Source organism: Colobus angolensis, unplaced genomic scaffold (genome assembly GCF_000951035.1).
Source record: "Colobus angolensis palliatus isolate OR3802 unplaced genomic scaffold, Cang.pa_1.0 Scaffold57, whole genome shotgun sequence".
In the NCBI taxonomy this organism is placed as follows: Eukaryota; Metazoa; Chordata; class Mammalia; order Primates; family Cercopithecidae; genus Colobus; species Colobus angolensis.
Window position 1 is genome coordinate 6,774,130 of NW_012119265.1, and position 25,834 is coordinate 6,799,963.

The window sequence follows — 25,834 nt, forward strand, 5'->3', positions numbered from 1 at the left end:
TTTTTTTGAGACAGAGTCTTGCTCTGTCACTCAAGCTAGAGTGCGGTGGCATGAACATGGCTCCCTCCAGCCTCCACTTCCTGGCTCAAGCAATCCTCCCACTTCAGGCTCCTGAGTACCTGGGACCACAGGTGCACACCACCACACTCAGCTACTGTTTTCCTTTTAATTTTTGTAGAGACAGGATATCGCCATGTTGCCCAGGCTGGTCTAAAACTGCTGAGCCCAAGTGATCTTCCTGCCTTAGGCTCCCAAAGTGCTGGGGTTACAGGTGTGAGCTGCTGCACCCAGCCCTATGCCCAAGTTTCTTGAACCAGCAACATTGTTGGCCACACCATGCAGTGTTTAGTTTTACTCAGTTCATTCACAGTTAAAGAGGTGGCTTTATTAGTTTTAGAAGTATAACACCTAAAATCTGAAGATCCCCACAAAGGCTATATAAATAATGGAGAGCATATCTTATGTTGTCTTACATTGTTTAAGGCTCTTTAAATATGTGCCTCTAATTAATGAAATTTGGGAAATTAGAAGTTGACAGCTTTGTTTTCAAATTAGTATTTCTCATTTGAATAAACATTTTATTTCTACCTACTTACATTGAAAAGGTACTCCAATCAACAAACCACCTGTTTTGGGCTATAAAGATCTCAATCTCTTCAAACTCTTCCGACTGGTTTATCATCAGGGTGGATGTGACAATGTAAGTATAACACTGCTCTTTGAAACATGTGTTGATGTCATAAAAAGGTAAATTATCTTATATTTCATTATATGCACATTGGATAATAAATGCATTTCCTTAATGAACATAGAATATTAGGGTAAAGATTATTTCCTGGCCAGGCACGGTGGCTCACACCTGTAATCCCAGCATTTTGGGAGGCTGAGGCGGGTGGATTGCTTGAGCTCAGGAGTTCGAGACCAGCCTGGGCAACATGGTGAAACCCTATCTCAACAAAAATTAGCCAGGTGTGGTGTCGCATGCCTGTGGTCCCAACTACTCGGGAAGCTGAGGTGGGAAGATCACTTGAGCCCAGGAAGTCGAGGCTGCAGTGAGCCCTAATTGCGCCACAGCACTCCAGCCTGGGCGACAGAGTGAGACCCTGTCTCAAAAAAAAAAAAAAAAAAAAAAAAAGGAAAAAACAAAGATTAATTCCCTTTGCAAATGTTAACATAAAAACTTAATTTTCCAGATTGATAGTGGTGCTGTATGGAAGCAAATTTATATGGACCTTGGCATTCCTATTTTGAATTCAGCTGCTTCCTACAATGTAAAAACTGCTTATAGAAAGTAAGTAGTATAGTTTATTCATCAAAGAATATATACTTATAGGAAATATTTTCCATTTACTTTGTTAACAAGAATACATCAATCTAGGAACATTAAAGTTAGAGAAAGTATATAAAAAGGTTTAGGTTGACAGATACTTGTGATTGAAAGTTACTTCAGTGCATCAAATCTTATTTACTTATTTCTTATGTTGTCCTGATTTCCTTTCCAAAAGCAAGATGCAGACAGTGTCTGCGATTATGATACATATTATAGAGCTACATCTTTTGGGGTGAACAGCCTTCATATCAAAACTTACGATAGTTATGTTTAGTTATCACAAGCTTAGATGTCTCAGGATGGTATTTTATGATCAGTTTTTCTGTTTATAATTCTATCTAAAACACCAAGAAAATAGTAACACAGAAAATAGCAACACAAAATTTTTTTTAAATTACTGGGCTTTACTTTTTAAAAATGTGTTTAATAACATGTGAATTCAAGTTAAATGTAAAGACTGTAAGATTTCTTAAATGAAATATTGTTTGTTTAGGTATCTGTATGGTTTTGAGGAGTACTGCCGTTCGGCAAATATTCAGTTCAGAACTATTCATCACCATGAACCAAAAGTAAAAGAGGAAAAAAAAGACTTAGAAGAATCAATGGAAGAGGCTCTCAAATTAGATCAAGAAATGCCTTTAACAGAAGTGAAGAGTGAACCTGAGGAAAATATTGATTCAAACAGTGAAAGTGAAAGAGAAGAGATAGAATTAAAATCTCCAAGGGTGAGTTCTTAATACTAGTTTTATCTGGTTTAAGTATTACTTAAAATTTTTTATTATAGCCATTTTCATATATACACAAAATACAGTGAACCTAGCTTATTTTCCAGTATTTAATGCTGTTTAGCTAACTACTTTTTTCTAAATATATTGTATATTATTTTCTCTACCTAAAAACCCTTCCTTCTGTTTTCTGTTTATGTTCGATCAAGTCATTCTCATCTGGGATGAATCTCAGATACTCCTTTTCCAAGTCTTTTGCTAAAGTATCACCTCATTGAAGGCTATCTCGGTCACCTTATCTGAAATTGTAACCTGCCCTCCTCTCTTTGGAACTCTCAGTCCCTCTAATGTTGCTCCTATTTGTAATTTACTTATTCTGTTTATTGTGATTATCTATTTTGCCCCACTCTACACAAGAATCACACTCCACGAGGTCAGGGGTTAGTGTTTATTTCGTTTATTGACAGATCCCAGGCATTTAGAATAGTGCCTGGCACATAATAAAAGCTTATTAAATAGATGTTGAATAAATTAATCACCTCTTTATAGCGCCTGTGCCCTGAACTAGATGGTATCTTGTCTTCGTCTGTAACTTTATAGCACACTGTGTGGCTCTAGTGATGTGTACATGTACGCTGGTTGTATCTTCCAACTCTGCTCCTTCTTTCCTTTAATATATAAAGTCTGTTTAGGAATTGTCATCTAGCATTTGGATCAGTGTCCAGTGATGTTTACATAGTAGGATTTATCAAGTTTTAGAAAGAGAAAGGAATTTACCGCACCGTCAAAGAAGTTTAATTACTATAATATGTCTTATTTTTTGGTGGAATCATATTTAATGAAAAAGAATGTGAAATTTCTTTGTCTTATAGTCCAGAAACCAGTTGTTAAAACTGTTCATTCTTTCATGTGGTAAATGGAATCTTCTAGTGAATGTCATGAAGTTTCCAAATTGGTTTTTTCTTGTCTTTTTTTAATTTTTTTTTAAATTGTGGTAAGTACATATAACATAAAATTTGCCACCTTAACTCTTTTCAAGTGTACATTTCATTGGCATTAAGTACATTCTCACTGTTGCATAAGCGTCACCACCATCCAGTTCCAGAATATTTTTACCTTGCAAAACTGAAATTCTGTACCCATTAAACAGTAACTCCTCATTCTTCCCTCAACCCCTAGCAACCACAGTTTTACTTTCTGTACCTATGAATTTGATATTCTAGGTATCTTTATATAAGTGAAATCATACAGTGTTTGTCTTTTTGTACTGGCTTATTCACTCAGCATAGTATCTGCAAGACATTATGTTGTAGCACGTATCAGAATTTCCTTCCTTTTTAAAAGGTGAATAATATTTTATTGTATGTATTGTGGACATACTTTCTTGTCATTACCTAAAAACCTTCCTCGTCCTACATAAAATATCTGCAATGTGCTGTCTAGTATAGATGAACCATAAATTTACATTCTCCAAAATTTTCTCCCAATTTTTTACTATTTTAAAAAGTGCTGTAATACATTTGCTTGTAAAAATATCCTCATCACTTATCCACATATATAAGCCAGGCTTCTAAAAATGGCATTTCTCACCTGTAGTCCCAGCTACTCAGGAGGCTGAGGCAGGAGGATCACTTGAAACCAGGAGGCAGAGGTTGTAGCGAGCCAAGATTGCACCACTGTACTCTAGCCTAGGTGATAGAGCGAGACTCCATCTCAAAAAAATGAATAAATAAATAAAAATGGTACTTCTGGGAAAAAGGCATACAGACCCAAATTTTATAGCAGTTGTTTTCATTCATTTACCTACAGATATTTTAAAAGCACCTGCTAGGCCGGGTGCGGTGGCTCACGCCTGTAATCCCAGCACTTTGGGAGGCCGAGGCGGGCGGATCACGAGGTCAAGAGATCAAGACCATCCTGGCCACATGGTGAAACCCTGTCTCTACTAAAAATACAAAAATTAGCTGGGCGTGGTGGCGCGCGCCTGTAGTCCCAGCTACTCATGAGGCTGAGGCCGGAGAATCGCTTGAACCTGGGAGGTAGAGGTTGCAGTGAGCTGAGATCATACCACTGCACTCCAGCCTGGCGACACAGTGAGACTCTGTCTCAAAAAAAAAAAAAAAAAACACCTGCTATGTACCAGCCACTGTGTAGATCTGAGGAGATGGAAGTGCCGTCTTGAAACTTGCATGCTAGTGCTTTATGATAGAAAAAAATTTCTTCTTTTTCTGCCTTTGAAGTGTAAATAGCACATAGCCAGCAACTAGGGAAAACATTTGTTTACTGAGATATTAATTGTATCCTAATGCTTCCTAAGTTCCTGGCTGTTTATCTGCTTTATTCCAAGAACAGGAGAATTCTGCCAGTGTATAAAAGTTGTCTTGAAATAGAACCTAGGAGATAGTGAAATTGCTCACCAGTCATGGTCACTTCAGCATTCAGTGGGCTAGATAGAAGCTAGTGGGGGTAAAACATATTGCTGTTGTCCCAGCGAACTCTCCAGATACTCATTCAAAGAAGTCTCCTCACTTTTTTTTGCCATTGATGGAATTCAGTCCTTTCATCCACAAATACAGTGACAGTGTAAATTTTGTCTTACTAAGCTGTAGAATTAAAGACCACAGAGCGAAGCACAATTCAGGGGATTGGTTTTATTATTGTTACATTTTATCATTAACATTAGATAATTCATTTTAAATTTTTATTACAGTTGAGGAATAATAAAAGTGAGATAAAATGATGTAGTAAACAAAGGAGACAATTTTTATTTCTTTTTTGTTGTTGTTTCCTTTTTTCACTCCAACAGATTCTGACCGATATTTCTTAAGTAGTATGTAGCCAAAGTAGACCTGGACATAATTAAGTAATTTATATTAGTTATTCTTTTACTTTCGAAAGGAAGAGAAATGTACCTTTGAGTTGGTTTTCAGGGCCGTGTTTCAAGCCAGAGTCATTGCTGTGAAGGTTAAAGGAAAAGATGTTTTTTCCTGCTTTTTTCCCCTTTATAGTGATAGCTATTTTAAAGTTTTTATCACCTCTACTAGGGACGAAGGAGAATTGCTCGAGATGTAAATTCTATTAAAAAGGAAATTGAAGACGAGAAAACAGAAGACAAATTAAAAGACAATGATACAGAAAATAAGGATGTAGATGATGACTATGAAACTGCAGAGAAAAAAGAAAATGAGCTACTACTGGGGAGAAAAAATACACCAAAGCAAAAAGAGAAGAAAATTAAAAAACAGGAGGATTCTGACAAAGATTCAGATGAAGAGGAAGATAAAAGCCAAGAGAGGTACATTATCTTATGTTTGTTCTCCAGAAGCACCTGTCTGGGGTACAACAGCACTTTGTTCCTGCTTAGAGATTCAGGTTTAAGGGAATGTTTTCTTATTGGGACTTCCGTTCCTCTTGTCTAATGAAGGTGAGACACATTGTGAAGATGATGTGTATTGCCTTTCGGAATCGGAGAATTTACTGGTCGCACCATTTTAATAGCACTTGTGCCCTAAACAGTGGCCTCAAAGAAGGCTGCGCCACCCAGTCAAAAGAAAGGTCCTGCAGTTGACAGCAGGGAAGGGAGCTGGAGAAAAATGGAGGAAGTGGACAAGAGGAAACAGCGACAGCAAAAATTCCATTTTAAAAAAGGTACAATGTGGGAAAGCTAACAAACACATGGGTGCACAGTACTAGCAGATGTTTCTGTGTGTTAGCTTTAAGACATTTTTCTTTTTCAAGTTATTGTATTAGATTAAGTGGCATGCACCCCTGATTCTAGTTTGGAAAATACATTCTTGCCCCACATCACAACAATAAATTTTAGATTTTTTAATGTCCATCCTGTTTGCTGTTGAGTAAAACCTATATTCTTTTTTTCTATGTATTAGACAAGTATGGACTGAACTGACTTAAAAATAGTCAAAGATTAGGCAGTCCAACAGGATCGAGGTAGTCTCTGACCAAGGTATTAGCTGTTTCTGTAAGCGTTGAGAAATGGATTTACTAATTTTAGGGCATTACTAAAAATGAATTTTAACTGAGCAACAACATAACACACTTACTTGTAATACCAGCTCTCTTCCATAGTTATTTTTCTATTATTATATGATGTTAATTTTTCTAGAAATTTGAGTTGTTAAGCCAAATTTGGGAAAACTGACCTGCCATTGAGATAATAAATATTTGGAAAAATAGTATGATTAGTGAATGGGAGAGGTAATTTGATTTAATACAAATAGGCACAGGAGCTATCACAATTACATGTGAACTAGGTTAGTGAGTTAAAAAAAGGTTCTGTAATGAAATATAATTAGGATTAGGAAAAGTAGGAGGAAATATTTGGAGTTGAGTATAATGGTATGAGTGTAGAATTTTAAATATTTGGACAAAAAAATTTAACCAAAGGTGAACCACTTAAAAAGTAGAGCCTAATTGGCCGGGCGCAGTGTCTCACATCTGTAATCCTAGCATTTTGGGAGGCCGCGGCAGGCGGATCACGAGGTCAGGAGATCAAGACCATCCTGGTTAACACGGTGAAACCCCATCTCTACTAAAAATACAAAAATTAGCCAGTAGTGGTGGTGGGCACCTGTATTCCCAGCTACTTGGGAGGCTGAGGCAGGAGAATCGCATGGACCCGGGAGGTGGAGCTTGCAGTAAACCAAGATTGTGCCGCTGCACTCCATCCAGCCTAGGTAACAGAGTGAGACTCTGTCTCAAAAAAAAAAAAGGAAGGCCTAATTATAGTTTGAAGCTTTGTGAAAAGCTTTGAAGCTTTTTGTGAAAAACATCAAAATATGTATATTGAAATATGTATATAACACATATAATACATCTATGTAAAATGTGATTTAAAAAGACTATAACTGCTATGTAAATGGAGATTTATTTTAGAGAAAATTTCATAGACTTGAATATGAAGAACAATATTATCTTTAAGTAGTTTTTCTCATAATGTTTTGAATTTACCTCATCAGTCTATTATTGGAAGGTGTCCTCCAAGAGAAAACATTCCCACTGCAAATGGGCTGTTAAAGCTTCATGTCAGGACCCCCAGGGGTCACCAAAATAATGCCCTATATTTATTACAGAGAACAGTACTACTTGTTGAGCTTTTAATGCTTGTGACACTAGAATGATCTTTGATGCAGTTCTCTTGTGAGTCTTTACTGCATTGATACACAATGTTTTATTATAAAAATGTTAAAAGTATTTTTAGACCTCCCTGTGTTAATCTTCTTTATACCTTATTATCAATACAAAGAAAAACTGATGGAATATGAGTAAACAAATAGAATTCAACACAAATGTAAAGCTTTGTTCTTGTGGTGCTATCCTGCAGTGTCAGCAAGTGACCTAATACTCAAATTTCTTTTCTTTGTTAGGGTTGGGAAACCTTTAAAATATAAATTAGTTTAAAAGACATGGTTACTAAGGTAGATAGCCCTTGCTTATTATTTTGCCCACTAAAAAAACTAGTCTTGCCAAGAACTATTCTAATTGTGGTAGTAAAGCAGATTTAAGAAAATTCAGTTGCAGGAAATTACAAAATATCCTTAGATCTTTTTTTACATATAAGGTGGCACTTAAATATGAATTCTGAAGAATTTTTTCAGAGCATATTTTTCTTATTTTGTTTTGTCAAAAGTGATTTGTTTGATTACAGATCATCATTAGCTGGCACTTAAATACGAATTCTAAAGAATTTTTTCAGAGCATATTTTTCTTTCTTTGTTTTGTCAGAAGTGATTTGATTACAGATCATCATTAGCTGTGACTTGATTGGCTTTTAAAAAGTATGGATTTACTTTGGGTACAGTGCACCTTTACGTAATAAATTCCTTAGTAAGTAGGCCACAGAAATCTTCTCCTTCTCCTCCTTCTTCTCCTCCTCCACTGATATGTTATTAAGGTAATATTTAGGTTGTGAATAATCTACCTGTCGAATTCTTTTAGGATATTTTATTCTCCATTAAGTTATTAGTAGCATTATCAATATTATAACTTACTGCAGGGAAGAAACTGAAAGCAAATGTGACTCTGAGGGAGAGGAAGATGAGGAAGACATGGAACCCTGCCTAACAGGAACCAAAGTGAAAGTAAAATACGGACGAGGGAAGACTCAGAAAATTTATGAAGCCAGTATTAAAAGCACTGAAATTGATGATGGAGAAGTTTTATATTTGGTACATTACTATGGATGGAATGTCAGGTAAGCAAGAAAGTATTTTCTTACTATTGAACTTTTTTCAGTGGTTAAATAGAACATCAACTTAATGTTGTGAAGAGTGAAAGCAAGTGATGGTATATATTTACAAAGCACACCTTGATTCTGAATTTTCCAAGACTTTGACATTCCTGCTGTTATACTAGCAGTGTCAGTGCTTCTAGCCAGAGACTACCAGGATCACACCTGTAGTTAGAACAAGTTACATTTATTACTCATTTATAGTGAGGAAGAACACACAGCAAGGGGAACCATAGGGCACCTTAGTAATAAGGTGTTAAATGAATCAACAGAGGCTCAAGGCACCACCTTTGGAAAACAATAATTCATAATTCTGTGGCGATATATTACTGAATATGAGCAGGGAGCCAGGCCCACAGTTTCCAACTGTGCAGTATTTGTTTGTTTCATTAATCAGAAATCAAGCCTGTGTCAAGCACTGTAATAATTCTAATAATAAGTCAACTAATTACTAAAACAGAAAGTTAGAACTTAGATTTGGTCTTCCATTAGATTATTTTGGGGAGGGTTTAAGAAAGGCAGGGCATGGTGGCTCGTGCCTGTAATACCAGCACTTTGGGAGGTGGAGGCGGAAGGACTGCTTGAGGCCAGGAGTTTGAGACCAGACCTGGCAACATAGTTAGACCCCCATCTCTACAAAAAATTAAAAATTAGCCTGGCATTGTGGCACGTACCTGTAGTCCCAGCTACCCAGAAGGCTGAGGTGAGAGGATCACTGGAGCCCAGGAGTTGGAGGCTGCAATGAGCTATGATCATGCCACTGCACTCCAGCCTGGACGACGGAGCGAAACCCTGTCTCTTATTAAAAAAAAAAGAAAGAAAAAAAAAAAAGGGATTTTGCTCCATATTGGATCCTGTCAGGAAGCTGGGGTAATTATAATTGGTTTTCTTAATAAATCTTATCTAGAAGGAGAGACAGACCAAGGTAACACTATAACTGGTAAAGAAACAGCAATCACTCACAATAGTCAAGAAAAAAAAGATGTTTGGTCATTTTTGTGACTTGGACAATGTTCCTGTTTTTTCTGTGTTCAGACATGATTAAGAAGTGGTCTTGTTTTTGTTTTGATACATCATGGTCACAGAATGGACTTGTCTGATGTTGATGCTCTTTGAAATTGTTCATGTTTCAATAGCAGGATAGTGTGGCCTAGCTATGAGTGCCAGACTAGCTCCAAGCAACACCAAGGCCCAACTGATAGTGCCAGGCAAATTCCTAAATGTCAGGGGCTGCCTTTCTTGTTCTCTTTTACAAAATCTGGCATGTTTAATATCTCTGGTTGCCCTATATTTATTTGGAGCCAGACTGCTCCTCGGTTTCTCTGTACACTAGATGTGAGCTCTGTTATGACTCAAATCCCTCATCTCTAAACTGGGAAAAATACAGTTCCTATTTTGTAGAGGTGTTGAATAATGCAGTAGTTCCCTCTCATCTGCTGGAAATGTGTTCCAAGACCCCCAGTGGATGCTGAAACCTCAGATAGTACTGAGTCCTATATATCCTATCATTTTTCCTATACATACATACCTACAATAAAGTTTAATTTATAAATTAAGCACAGTAAGAGATTAACAATAATAATAAAATACAGCAATATATTGTAACAAAAGTTATATGAATTCTCTCTCTCAAAATATCTTAATATTTTTGGACCATGCGTAATTGAACTATGCTGTGGCTAAGCAGGGACTACTGTAGTGATAATATTTGTATTAAGATGTAAATGCTTAGAATCATGCCTGGCACTTAGTGCTCCATGAACGTTAACTGTTTTGTTTTCTTTACAATGTATTGCTGAATTCAGGGGAAAAGGACTATATCTTACCAACTTTCAGTCATTATATTTCCAGTTGCATCACATGATAGATAGCCTTCTTTCTTCCTCAGATTCTTATTTAGTTCACAACTATCCACTCCTGTTTCACATCTGTATATGTCTGTTCTTTCTAGAATTTCCCATATCATCTTTCTTTCTTATCTCTTTAATGTTTTACTTTATGACTCTTCTCAGTAGTCATTTTATTATACACTCAGGTTTTGGATTGGTCATCTCCCTAATTCGTTACTTAACTGGTACTCTTCTGGTTCATGGTTTTTCATTGTTCTTGTCTACTCCTAAAAGCTGGTATAATTCTGGCCTGTTCGTTGAGATGAAGCCACCATGGTTCCTAAAGAATTTAGCCAGATTCCTGAAAGGGAGTATCTGCAAGTGTAAGAAGTGTGAGAAGAGTCCTGGTTTCTCACTGAGAAATCCTGGGACTGTCCTTGGTTAGTAGTATTAGTGCTGGAAGTACCTACATGGTATACTGCTTTGTCCAGTGTCGCCAGGACCAAGTACACTAAAAATCAGGCTTGTGCTTCTTGGTTGTCTGATACCTCCTTTGGAATTGTGGAATTGGATAGAGTTATCCCTTTGTTAGCCCTGGATCAGATACATAACTCTCTTATTTCACTTACCAGACTATACTTGATTTTACCCTATGTCTGTCTTTTATAACAGACTATGGGTTGAATGAGAGCATGGGCCATGTTTATTCTCTACGTACTTCCTGATACAGTGCATACTAGTAGGCCCTCAGTATATGTTCAGATGAATAAACATTTCCATATAAGTTAACAAAATACAGATATTTAAAGGCCTAGTACAATGCTCATAGCCAGTCCCATTTTAGAAACTAGATACTGTGTTAATGGTGAGAGATAGTTTTCAAATCATAGTACAGGTAGTTCCTAACTTAGAGTGGCTCAACTTCAATTTTTTTAAATTTAAAATGGTTCAAAAGCTATATGCATTCAGTAGAAGCCATACTTAGAAGTTTGATTTTTTTTTTTTTTTTAAGATAGAGTCTTGCTTTGTCACGAGGCTGGAGTGCAGTGGTGCGATCTGGGCTCACTGCAACCTCTGCCTCCTGGGTTCAAGCGATTCTCCTGCCTCAGCATCCCCAGCCTCCCAAGTAGCTGGGGTTACAGATGCATGCCACCATGCCCAGCTAATTTTTGTATTTTTAGTAGAGATGGGGTTTCGCCATGTTGGCCAGGATGGTCTCCATCTCTTGATCTTGTGATCCGCCCGCCTCGGCCTCCCAAAGTGCTGGGATTACAGGCGTGAGCCACTGCACCCGGCCTGAATTTTGACTTTTTTTTTTTTACTGGTCTAGTGATATGCAGTATGATGCTCTCTCATCAGACTGTGCAGTGGTGGCAAGCCACATCAAGCAGCGAAGAAACCATGAGACTAATCAACCAATACTGTACAGTGTATTCAATAAATTACATGAGATATTTTAGACTTTATTACAGAATAGACTTCATGTTAGATGATTTTGCTCAACTGTAGGCTAATATAAGTGTTCTGAGCATGTTTAAGGTAGGCTAAGCTAAGCTGTGATGTTCAGTAGGCTAGATGTATTAAATGCATTTTTCGACTTAGGATATTTTCAATTTGTGATGAGTTTATCAGGACATAATGGCATCATAAGTAAAGGAGCATCTGTATAGGTAGTCATGGTACCATGTCAGCTGAAATACATGCATACAGGAACCATGTCCTTACTTTGTACATCTCCATGGTAACTGGTTTACAAAGCAAGAATATCATTTCCAGATACATGAGTTTCTATTAACACGCTACAGTCTAAAGCAAGTTTGTCCAACCCGTGGCCCACAGGCCATATGCAGCCCGGGATGGCCTTGAATGTGGCTCAACAAAAATTCATAAACTTTCTTAAAACATGAGAGTTTTTTTGTTTGTGTGGGTATTTTTTCTTTTTCTTTTTCTTTTTTTTTGCTCATCAGCTATCGTTAGTGTTATTTTATGTGTGGCCCAAGACAATTCTTCTTCTTCCAGTGTGACCCAGAGAAGCCAAAAGATTGGACACTCCTGGTCTAAAGCAAGGACTGCCTGTAGTTTCTTCAATTAAGTGTACATATTTTTAGATTTTGACTTAATTCTATAAATACTTGTATATTTATATAATGTAAAAACTGTTATTTAGTTCCAGAAAACTTAATTTCTTATTTGCCCCTGATTAGTCACTTGGACTATAGACATCCAGCAGTGATAGTAATCATTTGAGAAGGCCAGATGCAGTGGCTCATACCTATAATCCTAGCACTTTGGGAGGCTGAGGTGGGCAGATCACTTGAGCTCTGGAATTCAAGACCAGCCTGGGCAACATGGCAAAATCCCTGTCTCTATAAAAATTACAAAAATTAGCTTGGTGCAATGGTGTACACCCATGGTCTCATCTACTCAGGAGGCTGAGGTGGGAGGATCATCTGAGCCCAGGGGATCATGCCTCTGCACTCCATCCTGGCAACAGAGTGAGACCCTCTCTCAAAAAAATTGCTGGTCCAGTGGCTCACCCCTGTAATGCCAGCCCTTTGGGAGGCCAAGGTGAGAAGATCACCTGAGGTCAGGAATTCAAGACCAGCCTGGTCAACATGGCGAAACCCCGTCTCTACGAAAAATAAAAAATTAGCTGGGTGTGGTGGGCACCTGTAATCCCAGATACCCGGGAGGCTGAGACATGAGAATCACTTGAACCCAGGAGGCAGAGGTTGCAGTGAGCCAAGATGGCACCATTGCATGCCAGTCTGGGTAACAGCATTGAAACTGTCCCCCCAAAAATAAAAATCAAATTAAAAATAAATTTAAAAATAAAAATTTTAAGTAAAAGTTTAAGGGAAATGAGTTTCCAACTTGAGCTAAACAGAATAAACTTAGATAAAGGAGGTGAAATACAGATACCTCTAAAAAATTTCAGAGTCCTAAAGGCAATGTAGTTCAGAAGAAAATTTTATTGGAAATACTAGACTAGAGACTAATTTTTTATGTTTTTACTAGAGACTAGAGAGAGTGTTGAGGAGGAAAAAGAAGTTGAAATGGACTTGATAAAATAACCTGAAACTGATCACCTTGCAAATCTGAATTTATCTGACTAGCTTTCTATTATTCATTCAATAGAACGAATTCTAGTGCAGAATCTGATTATAAGCTCAGGTCTGTAAAAGCTGTAGAAAACAAAGCAGTTCAGATTGTCTTGAATCTAGAGTTTGCTTTCCAAGACCTCCTTCTAAACCTGTTAACTCTTAAATCCTCTTGCCTTTCCCTAGTGGTTATACAAAATATCTAGTAGAGTTATTGGCACATGTTACTAGCAGACCAGCTCCTGTGCCCTTCATATTCTTGCCAACACTAAGAACAAACTATTTAGTCTGTCTCACTGTTGTTTTTGTTTGGTGAATACATTTCAAAAAGGTTATAATTTATGAAGTTTGTACATATTCTTTTTTTTTTTAAAGGTATGATGAGTGGGTGAAGGCTGACAGGATAATCTGGCCTTTGGACAAAGGTGGACCAAAGAAAAAACAGAAGAAAAAAGCGAAAGTATGTTTGTAGATTTATGTCCCTTATAATATGTATAGGAATTATTCAAATTGTATTGTGTGTTTTTTAAAACTTCTTAGTTTTAGGTTTATACCAAGATTAAGAACAAGGTATATAGACCTCCCATGTACTCTCTGCCCCATACCTGCATAGTCTTCCCAAATTGTCAACATCCCCCACCAGATTGGGGTATTTGTTACAACTGATGTGCCGACATTGACACATTATTGTCACCCAGAGTACATCGTTTACATTAGGGTTCACCGTTGGTGGTGTGTATGCTATGGATTTTGACAAGTATATGACATGGATCCACCACTATAGTATAGATACTATATAGTATCATATAGAGTAACTTTACTGCCCTAAAAGTCCTTTATGTTCTGTTTATTCTTACCCCCACCCCAACCCCTGACAACTACTGACATTTTACTCTCTCCATCGTTTTTTCCATTTCAAGAATATCATATAATTGTAATCATACACCATATAGCCTTTTTAGATTGGCTTCTTTTGCTTAGTAATATGCATATACGATATTGTGTTTGTTTAATAAATCTTTTTATTTTAATAATCATCTTGGCCGGGTGTGGTGGCTCACGCCTATAATCCCAGCACTTTGGGAGGCTGAGGCGGGCAGATCACGAGGTCAGGAGATGAAGACCATCCTGGCTAACACGGTGAAACTCTGTCTCTACTGAAAATACAAAAAATTAGCCAGGCATGGTGGCAGGCACCTGTAGTCTCAGCTACTCGGAAGACTGAGGCAGGAGAATGGTGTGAACTCAGGAGGCGGAGCTTGCAGTGAGCCAAGATCGCGCCACTGCACTCCAGCCTGGGCAACAGAGCAAGACTCTGTCTCAAAAAAAAAAAAAAAAAAAAACTTGATTCTTGAAAGTTAATTGTGATCTTTTCTTTATAACCCAGGAGCTTAAAAGTAACACATTACCACATTGTTTTGGCAAAGGTGAAAACCAGCAACCCTTAGGAGATGACTTTCAAACTCATATTCCCGTAGAGGCTTTATAGGAGAAAGATGAAGTAGGACTAACCGTGACAAACGAGAGGACACATTCCTCATTTAGACAGAATGGAACTAACCACTCTGCTGTGGGAATGCAGACCCAGGGTTGCCAGATTTTAGGATTTTTCAAGACCACTATATTTCTTAAAATGTGAAATTTGACTTTTAAATGCTAGAAGCCAATACTAAAATTTTAAAACACATATATACTGGCCAGTTGTACCCTCACCCACACCCTCAGTTGTCAAGCTTTGCTGTAGAGATTTGCCCATGGTTTTGTCTACTGGATGATAGATATCTTTCCTTTCTGCAGGGGATAGTAGGGAACAGTGGGGAGTGCTGAATGGTTGTATAGCCTTCTAATGCTCTGATGCTGACCATCGCAATATAATTCCAGTATTATAAATTGTACAATATTGTATCTATGTAAATACAAAATACGTTAGAAATTCAGAAGTGGAGGATTATATACCAATTTCAGTGACACTAATGTTAATAAGTGCCGATAACCTCTCAGACCAGCCAGAAAACTCTTGATCCTTCTATAAGCACAGACTAGGAAGTGACATATAAAATATCAAACCTTTTTTGAGATGTAGTTTTCTTTGGATAAGTAGAATGTTCATTTTTCATAAAGCATTGGCCCTTCTCATACATTTTGTTGTTGTTGCCCAGAATAAAGAAGATAGTGAAAAGGACGAAAAGAGAGATGAGGAGAGGCAGAAGTCAAAACGGGGACGACCTCCTTTAAAATCAACCCTTTCATCAAACATGCCATATGGCTTATCTAAGACAGCAAACAGTGAAGGAAAATCAGGTACCAGAAGTGCTCGCAGCAATATACCAGACAGCTCACCTCTGTCAAATGGAATGGAAGGTGCTCGATTTTGAGGATGGCTGACTTTAAAAGAAATAACATAAATAATAAAACTTCCATTGTGTGAAATATTCACAGTACAGGTTGAGTATCCCTTGCCCAAAATGCTTGGGACTAGAAGTGTTTTGGATTTTTGGATTTTTTTTTTATTATTTTTGAATATTGCATATACATGAGCTATCTTGGGGATAGGACCCAAGTCTAAACATGAAAATTAGTGCTTCATATACACCTTATACACATAGCCTGAAAGTAATTTTATACCATATTTTTAATAGTTTTGTTCATGAAATAAAGATTGTGTACTTTGAACTATCAGAAATTAAAGGTATAACTGTCTCAGCCACCCATGTGAACAGTCTGTGATTGTTTGGCATCACTGTTATTCTTGACTATGAATTTATATGCCACCTACTGATAAGTAATTTTCTTACACTTACATATAATTACATAACAGTAAAACATACGACTTACAATTAATACAGTGGAAAAATAGTGTGTGTAAGGAAACTAAGCAGCGAGGTAGCATCACCAGAATATCTGTATTGGCTGCTAAACAACAATGACAACAAACAGCAGGCTTTCAATCTCCACCTACGATGCTGTGTTTTCATTAAAAGGTTACCTGTACCCTAGCCTGGGGCTGCCGAAGACAGTTGTGCATCTGTGTTTGGATACAATCTGTCCCATGAGGTCAGGTGTGGAATTTTCTACTTGGGGCGTCATGTTGGTGCCCAAAAAGTTTTGGAATTTGGAGCATTTTGGATTTCAGGTTTTTGGACTAGGGGTGTTCAACCTGTAAATCACCTAGGTTTTTAATCTCATATGATTGAAACTATAAAATTTGATTTGAAGAAAATATTTTGCTGTATCATTTTTATTTGAAATTTAGTGATGTTTTCATTTAGGAATACTTTTTCTCATAAATATCTTAAAAATAATATATTTTAATAGAAGGTGAATTGACAATCCATGCATCCTAATGTGTGCTACACTTTCCCTCAAAGCCTGTACCAGTGTCTCCTATAAATTCAATGCTGTTCACCTGGGATCTTTCAGCAAAGCTGAAACCATGTGGTTCTAAGAGAACACAGACTACTGTGGTACAGGCATGTTTTATAATGAGGTATAGGTGAACATATTTTATTCTGCTTGTACTCATTTTCCCCACTTTTCTACCTCTGTATACTTTTAAATGTAATTAAGAAATTATAGGCTGAACGCAGTGGTTCATGCCTGTAATCCAGCACCTTGGGAGGCTGAAGCAGAAGGATCACTTGAGCTCAGGAGTTCCAGACCAGCCAGGGCAATATAGTGAGACCCCATCTTTACGAAAAAAATTTAAAAATTAGCCAGGCATGGTGGTGTGCATCTGTGGTCCCAGCTACTCAGAAGGCTTAGGTGGGAGGATTGCTTGAGTTTGGGAGGTCAAGGCTACAGCAAGTGTAATCATATCATTGCACTCCACCCTGGGTAGCAGAGCAAGACCCCACCTCACTCTGTCGCCCAGGCTGGAGTGTAGTGGCGCAATCTCAGCTCCCTGCAACCTCCACCTCCTGGGTTCAAGCAGTTTTCCCGCCTCAGCCTCCCAAGTAGCTGGGACCACAGGTGTGCACCACCATACCTGGCTGATTTTTGTATTTTTAGTAGCAACGCGGTTTTACTATGTTAACCAGGCTGGTCTCGCACTCTTGACCTCAAGTGATCTACCTGCCTCAGCCTCCTAAAGTGCTGGAATTACAGGTGTGAGCCACTGTGCCCAGGCCCGAGAAAAGAAATTTTAAATGGTTGTCTTACATAAAAATTTCTCTTCTTTCAAGAAAAAAGCTATACTGAACTACATGTTTGCTATTAGTACGTGTGGTGCTTGTGTGCAAATTGTAAAAGGACATCCTTCCTCTTTACTGCCATCTGCTGACAAACAAAAGATGTCCACAAAGTGAAAGGTACCTAGAAGGCATAACTGTGTTTACTGTCCAGTCTACAAAACTACATACCAGCCTTATTAAACTACCACTGAAAGGGATTTTTTAAAACATGAAAATGAATTCTACATTCTGTTTATGATAAAACCACAAAATAAAATTGTATACACCTTTTCACTTAAAAATTCGTGTTTGCAGTTTTGAACTTCTTGAGGATATAAGCACCATGTGGACAAGATTGTTACATTTTTTAGATCCTATACAGTCTTAGAACCCTACTTTATTATTTTACAAGTTCCCTTACTTACAGGGAATAATTTTTGTTTCCTGTACTTTCTTGTTTGTTAAGAATATTTAAAGTTTTGAGGATTCCAGTTGCCCATTTTAAAAACTTTTCTTGCTGGGCGCCATGGCTCATGCCTGTAATCCCAGCATTTTGGGAGGCTGACATGGGCGGATCACTTGAGGTCAGGAGTTTGAGACCAGCCTGGCCAACGTGACAAAACCCCATCTCTACTAAAAATACAAAAATTAGCCGGGCGTGGTGGCCCACGCCTATCCCAGCTCCTTAGGAGGCTGAGGCAGGAGAATGGCTTGAACCTGGGAGGCGGAGCTTGCAGTGAGCCGAGATTATGCCACTGCACTCCAGCCTGGGCGACCGAGTGAGACTGTGTCTTAAAAAAAAAAAAGAAAGAAAGAAAAGGAAAGGAAAGAAAAAAAACTTTTCTTTCCACAATTATTTTAAGTAGAATGTCATATTCCTTTCTTAGGATACAAAATGCCCATCACATGTCCCTCCTAGATACTATCTCAAACCACTTAACAAATTAACTTCATGTCTAGGATGTCTAGGTACTAATCCTTTGATTTTTTTTTTAAGGACTCTTGTACCTAAATATGATACTGGGGAATATTGCAAAATAGCTTTTCATATAGATTTGAGTTAGTAATACGCAATATAATATATTTGTACTTGGAGCTTAATGTAGTTTTCCCTCACCCTCAAATTCTTGGCACAAATGTTATGATTTGTTTTATATCAGAAATTTCTACAGGGAGGTATTCAGAGGTACATTATTAATATTTTTATTATTATTTCTGGTAAGATTTTTATTATAAAATTACATTGGTAATATAAAAGCATGCATAATATAATAATATTTCCTCTTACAGACTCTTGTTCATCTGATAGTGAAGCAGAAGATGCTTTAGAAAAGAATCTAATAAATGAAGAACTTTCTCTTAAAGATGAACTAGAAAAAAATGAAAATTTGAATGATGATAAGCTAGATGAAGAAAATCCAAAGATTTCTGCACACATATTAAAAGAAAATGATAGGACTCAGATGCAGCCTTTAGAAACCCTGAAGTTAGAAGTTGGAGAGAATGAACAAATAGTACAGATTGTTGGAAACAAAATGGAACAAGCAGAAGAAGTTAAGAAAGAAGCCGAAAAATCTCCAAAAGGAAAGGGAAGACGAAGCAAGACAAAAGATCTTTCTTTAGAAATTATAAAGATTTCATCATTTGGCCAGAATGAAGCAGGAAGTGAACCTCATATAGAGGCTCGTAGTCTTGAATTGTCTTCATTAGACAATAAAAACTTCTCTTCTGCTACAGAAGATGAAATTGACCAATGTGTGAAAGAAAAGAAGTTGAAACGGAAAATACTAGGACAATCATCACCAGAGAAAAAAATAAGAATTGAGAATGGAATGGAAATGACAACTACTGTATCTCAAGAAAGGACCAGTGATTGTATTGGATCTGAGGGAATGAAAAAGTTAAATTTTGAGCAGCACTTTGAAAGAGAAAATGAAGGAATGCCATCATTGATAGCAGAGTCAAACCAATGCATCCAACAACTGACTAGTGAAAGATTTGATAGTCCAGCTGAAGAAACTGTAAATATTCCACTAAAAGAAGATGAGGATGCAATGCCTCTGATTGGCCCTGAAACCTTGGTTTGCCATGAAGTAGATTTGGATGATTTGGATGAAAAGGATAAGACCAGCATTGAGGATGTAGCAGTTGAAAGCTCTGAGTCTAACTCTCTTGTTTCTATTCCACCTGCCCTACCTCCTGTAGTCCAGCATAACTTTTCAGTAGCTTCACCACTTACTCTTAGTCAAGATGAGTCTCGAAGCGTAAAAAGTGAGAGTGATATAACGATTGAAGTTGATAGTATTGCTGAAGAATCTCAAGAAGGTCTCTGTGAGAGGGAATCGGCAAATGGATTTGAAACTAATGTTGCCTCTGGTACCTGTAGTATAATTGTACAAGAGAGAGAGAGCAGAGAGAAGGGTAAGGACTTTCTAGGGAAAAGTTAGTGTTTATATGTAAACCAAAAATTAAAACTGTTGAGTTTTAGGTACTGTTGATCTGTAAAGTACTTTCTTTTTCTTTTCTCCTTAAAAAAAGAAATGTCAGTGTAGTCTGTTGAATAAATATACTTCTTCTTGTTTTTTTGTTTTTTTTGTTTTGTTTTTTTTTCATGTTCCCTTTTTCACCTTATTTCAGGTCAGAAAAGACCAAGTGATGGCAATAGTGGATTAATGGCAAAAAAGCAAAAGCGTACCCCAAAGCGAACAAATGCTGCAGCCAAAAATGAAAAGAATGGAACAGGTTGGTGTTTTTCAATGCTAGCTTTAGTCTTACAGTGTTAGTATTTTTAGCAGTTTCTTGGCTTGTTTTAAACATAAATGGAGCAATACTATATTGTTTTATAACTTTGCATTTTCATTTAACAGTATACTAGATATTTTGCCATTTTTATTCTTATGAACTCTAGCTCATTCTTTTTAACAACTTTAGGAAAGTATTAAAAAGTTTATCATTTTTAACCATTTCTCGTTGGTGAGCATTTAGGTTTTGATTTTTTTTTAATACTGTTATAAACTTTGTGCATTTGTGCACATATTTCTGTAGGATACCAAGAATGTAATTGTTAGGTCTGTTGCATTTTGATATTTAAGAATTTTATCATTTATAATCTGAGTTAATCTTATTTATTATTTATAGGACAAAGCAGTGATAGTGAAGATCTTCCTGTCCTAGACAATTCAAGTAAATGTACCCCAGTAAAGCATCTTAATGTATCTAAGCCACAGAAACTTGCACGATCTCCTGCAAGAATATCCCCACACATCAAAGATGGAGAGAAAGATAAACACAGAGAAAAACATCCAAATTCATCCCCTAGGACATATAAATGGAGCTTTCAACTCAGTAAGAAGCTTATAGAAAACTTGATAGATGAATACTGTAAAGTGAAATATATCTTAAAATATCAACTTGGATTAATGTTAATAAAATAAGGAATAATGATTAACTATTTAGATATTCCAAATATTGCCTTAGCAATAATCACTACGTGTTGTCTTAAGTATAAATCTGTGTCTTTTCATAAAATTAACTTGATAAATACTGACTTACAGGAAGGTCTCCATTAAGAAGACATGTATGATTTACATGAATCAGTGAAACTGAAGTGCCCTTTGTAGCACTAACTACTGTATAACTAGTAGTAGTGAAGAAAATGTCAATACAGGGAAACTATTCTGATAACTATAATTATAGATAGGTCAGGGTTGGTTTGTGTTGATGTTTTCTTATGTTTTTCTATCATTTAAGTAATCTATGTTTAGTATAGAACATTTGGGATCTAAAAATAATTCTTAATCATGAATTTAATTCACATCTTCCCTGTTTACAATCTTTTTTAGCTTACTGCATTAGGTTTTAATAAACTAAAGCTTTTGTTGATTTATGAGTTAGATGTTTGATAGAACTGCCATCATTTTTCTCAAAGAATTATTTTAAAATGCAAATTAACTTTTTTCCCCCCCTTTTAGATGAATTAGATAATATGAACAGTACGGAGAGAATCTCATTTCTCCAAGAAAAACTACAGGAAATCAGAAAATATTATATGTCTTTGAAGTCTGAAGTTGCAACCATAGACAGGAGGAGAAAAAGATTAAAAAAGAAAGACAGGGAAGGTAATTTTATTATACTTTTTCTCCTCTTATATTTCAAAACTATATCCTATCATTTTAGAAGATTTAAATTTGATACTCTTTGAATATAGCACACATTTATTAATTGCTGTTTTTAAATTCCTAGTGTTTTCTTGTGTTGAAATGAGTAGGTCAGCAACTGAGTTAATCAAAATGACACCCTTAAAAGGGAGTATGAACTGTCTTTCAAAATGTGTGGTTGTACTAAATGTGATGGATTCTCAGGTAGAGCATACTCCTTCTGAAATTCACTCTTTGCTCAAACATTTATTGGCACCTATTAATAGGCACTGTATTTGTTATGGGGTTCACCAAAATTAATGAATCATAAGGCTTACTCTCAAGGAGATTATCTTGTTGGGATTAGAAATCATTCCCTAAACAACTAAAAGATAAGATAGTGCCGCCCAGCAACTTTAATGAGCATGTGCCGTGCGCCAGGCACTGCCAGATGGTGGAAGTGCAGAAATGAGTTAGACACAGACTTTCATCTCAGAGATCTTAACATCTAGTGGAACAGTGTGTGCCCTAAGAATGATATTAGCAAGTATAGGAGTTAGTGGAACGAGAGGTTACTTTGGAGTAATCACAGAGAGGGAGTAGTGTCTGAGCTAGCCCTTCGGGGGTTATAGGATTAACTTCTAGTTAAACATGAACATGTCCATATACAATCCATCCCCAAGCCCTGTTAAAATAACAGTAAAGGAAATTAAGAGCCCTAAACTCAAAAGGACAAGAGAATGACCACAGCATACAAGAAATGTCAACAGTGTATCTTTTGAAAGCTGCATAACTGATGGACTACTGTAACTGTCCTAGCAGATGAGATACTGCTGAAACTAAGCTTGCTTGTCCTCATAGTGAGACAAAACAACAAGAAGGAAGACAATTCATACCATGTAACCCCAGAAAAGCCCTCAGAAGGGATATGGGCCAATGCTGAGAAATGGGATTGTTTGAAAATGGAAGGAGAAATTGGATCTCCTCTTCCCATCAGCGAAGCAAGTCTACCTCACCCCCAACTCAGGCAGAAAATAGATTAACTTAACAGAGAATGAGGAAATCAGTAGGCTTGTAGACTTGGGGGCACCAGCCACAGCTGAGGGTAATGATTAAGTGCTAAGCCAAAATAGTGGATGGAGTGAAAGTTTGCATACTGAATAGTTAGATTGCTGTGCCTCTTCGTTAGAAAAGGCCTAGTCCTCTTGGCTTCCTGAAAGCTGGCAGCTAAGCTTATGCTTATTCCTGGGAGGAGATTGGAAGATTCTTCTAAAGAAAATGACCAGCCCAAGAAAAATTACCTACTATTTGGATGTTCCTGAAACAAATCAAGCTCCTTGACAATCACTACATGTGCACTGTCCATATTTAAAAGCCCTGATGTTCATACACAGCTTTCAGTCAGCTTTTTAATGTTAAATATGGAAGCCACATGACCAGACATTTGAGGAAAACCCCTACATAAAGGCAGAAGCCAAAGTAAAAAAAAGGAACTGGAAAAAAACAGATAATATACCATATTAAAAAAAAAAAAAAAAGCACTACTATTCTTAATAGTTAATCCAAGTTGAGTATCCTTTATTTGAAATGCTTGGGTCTAGACGTGTTTGAGTTTTTTATTTTTTCAGATTTTGGAATATTTGTACATAATGAAATACCTTGGTGATGGGACCCAGGTCTAAACACAAAATTCATTTATGTTTCATAGACACTTTATACACATAACCTGAAGGTAATTTTATATAATACTTTAAATAATTTTGTGCATGAAACAAAGTTTCTGGTAAGTGCTTATGTGTGGAATTTTCCACTTGTAGCATCACATTGATGCTCAAAAGTTTCAGATTTTGGATTTTTGGATTAGGGATGTTCGATTTGTATCCAGAGGTAAAGGGAAAGATACTGCTACCTTGAAACAAAAGCATAGTAACTATTTTAAAAATTGAGAGAACAAGAAGGATATCTTTAAAATATGATAGCAGGAATTTAGAAAAATTAATAAGGCAGTGAAGCTGAAGAAATTCCACTAGAGGGTCAAAAAGACAATAGGAGAGAAGAAACAATAGAAATATGGAAACTGGTGAGGAGCTCCAACTTCTGAATCATAGGATTTCTAGAAGGAGAGTTGAATAAACAAGAGGAAGTTGTCATCAGAGAAATAGTTTTAAAATTCTAGAACTGAAGGATGTGAGTTAGAAAACCAAAAGGACTCACTGTGCCCTCTATAAATAATGGGGGTGAAAATCACCAAAGCATATGAAATTTCAGAATCCTGTGGATAAAGAGTAGATTCTAGGCCTGGCACAGTGGCTCACGCCTGTAATCCCAGCATTTTGGGAGGCGGAGGCAGGTAGATCACTGGAGGCCGGGAGTTTAAGACCAACCTGGCCAACATGACAAAACCCTGTCTCTACTAAAACTGTAAAAGTCAGCTGGGCGTGGTGGCAGATGCCTGTAATCCCAGCCACTCAGGAGGCTGAGGCTTGAGAATCACTTGAACCCGGAAGCAGAGGCTGCTGTGAGCGCCGAGATCGCACCAGTGCACTCGAGCCTTTTCTCAAAAAAAAAAAGTAGATTAGAAAAATTTACCATATAAAGATACATATATAAAAAGAAATGGATCTTAGAACAGCATCAAGAGTCTTACATCTGATTTCTCAATGGTAGTACTAGACACTAGAAGCCAAGCTAAGAAGACATGGGATCTGGCAAACAAGGAATCCTATGTAGGAAAATAGAGAAGGAATATCTGAAGGTGATGGTGAATGGAAGCTGTAGGATGACCACTGCATAGCAGACTTAGAAAGCAACTGTTCCAGGAGTGGGATGGAACAGGAGGTGAAAGCTCCAGAAGGGATGTCTCTTAAAAAACAAATAAAAGGTAAATTACCTGATAGAGTTGATCATGTTGAGAGAAGTTTTCTGCCTCTAGTAGAGATTTAGAGGATGACTTTGTGGTAGAGTGACCTGTCATGTGTGGTCTTGACCACTGTGCTCCAAGTCCAGCAGTTTTTAATTCCTACAAATAGGAACAGGGTGGAGCAAATGGAAAGAGACCAGACTTCTCATGTTCATCCTTTTCTTTTAAAAGCTGTATATACCAAGATGTCTTTACAGAACTTTTGAATATCAAAAGAAGAAAAGAGCAAATTAGCAAATTAAAATTTCTTAAGAGAACCCACCACTGCTCTGGGGTCAGTTTCCTAAAGGTGACATACATTTCAGACAATTAAAATTTTTTTTTTTTTTTTTTTTTTTTGGAGACGGAGTCTAGCTCTGTCGCCCAGGCTGGAGTGCAGTGGCGCGATCTCGGCTCACTGCAACCTCCGCCTCCCGGGTTCAAGCCATTCTCCTGCCTCAGCCTCCCGAGTAGCTGGGACTACAGGCGCCCGCCATCTCACCCGGCTACTTTTTTGTATTTTTTTTAGTAGAGACGGGGTTTCACTGTGTAGCTCAGGATGGTCTCGATCTCCTGACCTCGTGATCCACCCGTCTCGGCCTCCCAAAGTGCTGGGATTACAGGCTTGAGCCGCCGCGCCCGGCTTTTTTTTTTTTTTGAGACGGAGTTTCCCTCTTGTCGCCCAGGCTGGAGTGCAATGGCACGATCTTGGCTCACTGCAACCTCCGCCTCCCGGGTTCAAGCCATTCTCCTGCCTCAGCCTCCCGAGTAGCTGGGATTACAGGTGCCCGCTACCATGCCTGGCTAATTTTTGTATTTTTAGTAGAGATAGGGTTTCACCATGTTGACCAGGCTGGTCTCCAACTCCTGACCCCTGGTAATCCACCCACCTCGACCTTCCAAAGTATTGGGATTACAGGCGTGAGCCACAGCGCCTGGCCAAAAACATTTTTTTATTACCATCTTTTTTTGGGGGGCAGGGGAACAGTCTGTCACCCAGACTGGAGTGCAGTGGCGTGATCATGGCTTGCTGCAGCCTCACACTCCTGGGCTCAAGCGACTCTACCACCTCAGCCTCCCAAGTTGCTGGTATCACAGGTGCCTAGGACCACTGTTGCCTGCCACCACACCCAGCTAATTTTTTAGTTTTTTTTGTAGAGACACATTCTCACTATGTGGTTCAGGCTGGTCTCGAACCCCTGTTCTAAAGCAATCTTCTTGCTTTGGCCTCACAAAGTACTGAGATTATAGGCATGAGCCAACATGCCCAGCTTATTATAGTCTTTTCCCCATTTTTATTTGCTTAGATTTTCATAATGAGTTATTAAACTGAAATTTGAGTGATTTCTGGCATATATATAAGAATTTGTTGCCTGGGCATGAGGCTCACGCTTACAA

General features: G+C 37.6%; 1 protein-coding gene across 4 annotated transcripts in view; it reads left to right on the top strand.

Moving 5' to 3' along the window:
* Positions 1-25,834, top strand: part of ARID4A (AT rich interactive domain 4A (RBP1-like)) — a 75,089-nt gene that overhangs the window by 46,399 nt on the left and 2,856 nt on the right. For 2 of the 4 annotated variants that reach the window (XM_011961891.1, XM_011961892.1), the window contains exons 13-23: positions 606-700; positions 1,194-1,291; positions 1,824-2,055; positions 5,100-5,350; positions 8,069-8,266; positions 13,608-13,692; positions 15,392-15,533; positions 18,692-19,822; positions 20,039-20,143; positions 20,540-20,746; positions 21,373-21,519. In XM_011961891.1, the coding sequence (XP_011817281.1) occupies positions 606-700; positions 1,194-1,291; positions 1,824-2,055; positions 5,100-5,350; positions 8,069-8,266; positions 13,608-13,692; positions 15,392-15,533; positions 18,692-19,822; positions 20,039-20,143; positions 20,540-20,746; positions 21,373-21,519 (2,691 nt within the window). The remainder of the gene's footprint in view (positions 1-605; positions 701-1,193; positions 1,292-1,823; positions 2,056-5,099; positions 5,351-8,068; positions 8,267-13,607; positions 13,693-15,391; positions 15,534-18,691; positions 19,823-20,038; positions 20,144-20,539; positions 20,747-21,372; positions 21,520-25,834) is intronic. The other 2 variants (XM_011961893.1, XM_011961894.1) reach the window with 2 other exon arrangements.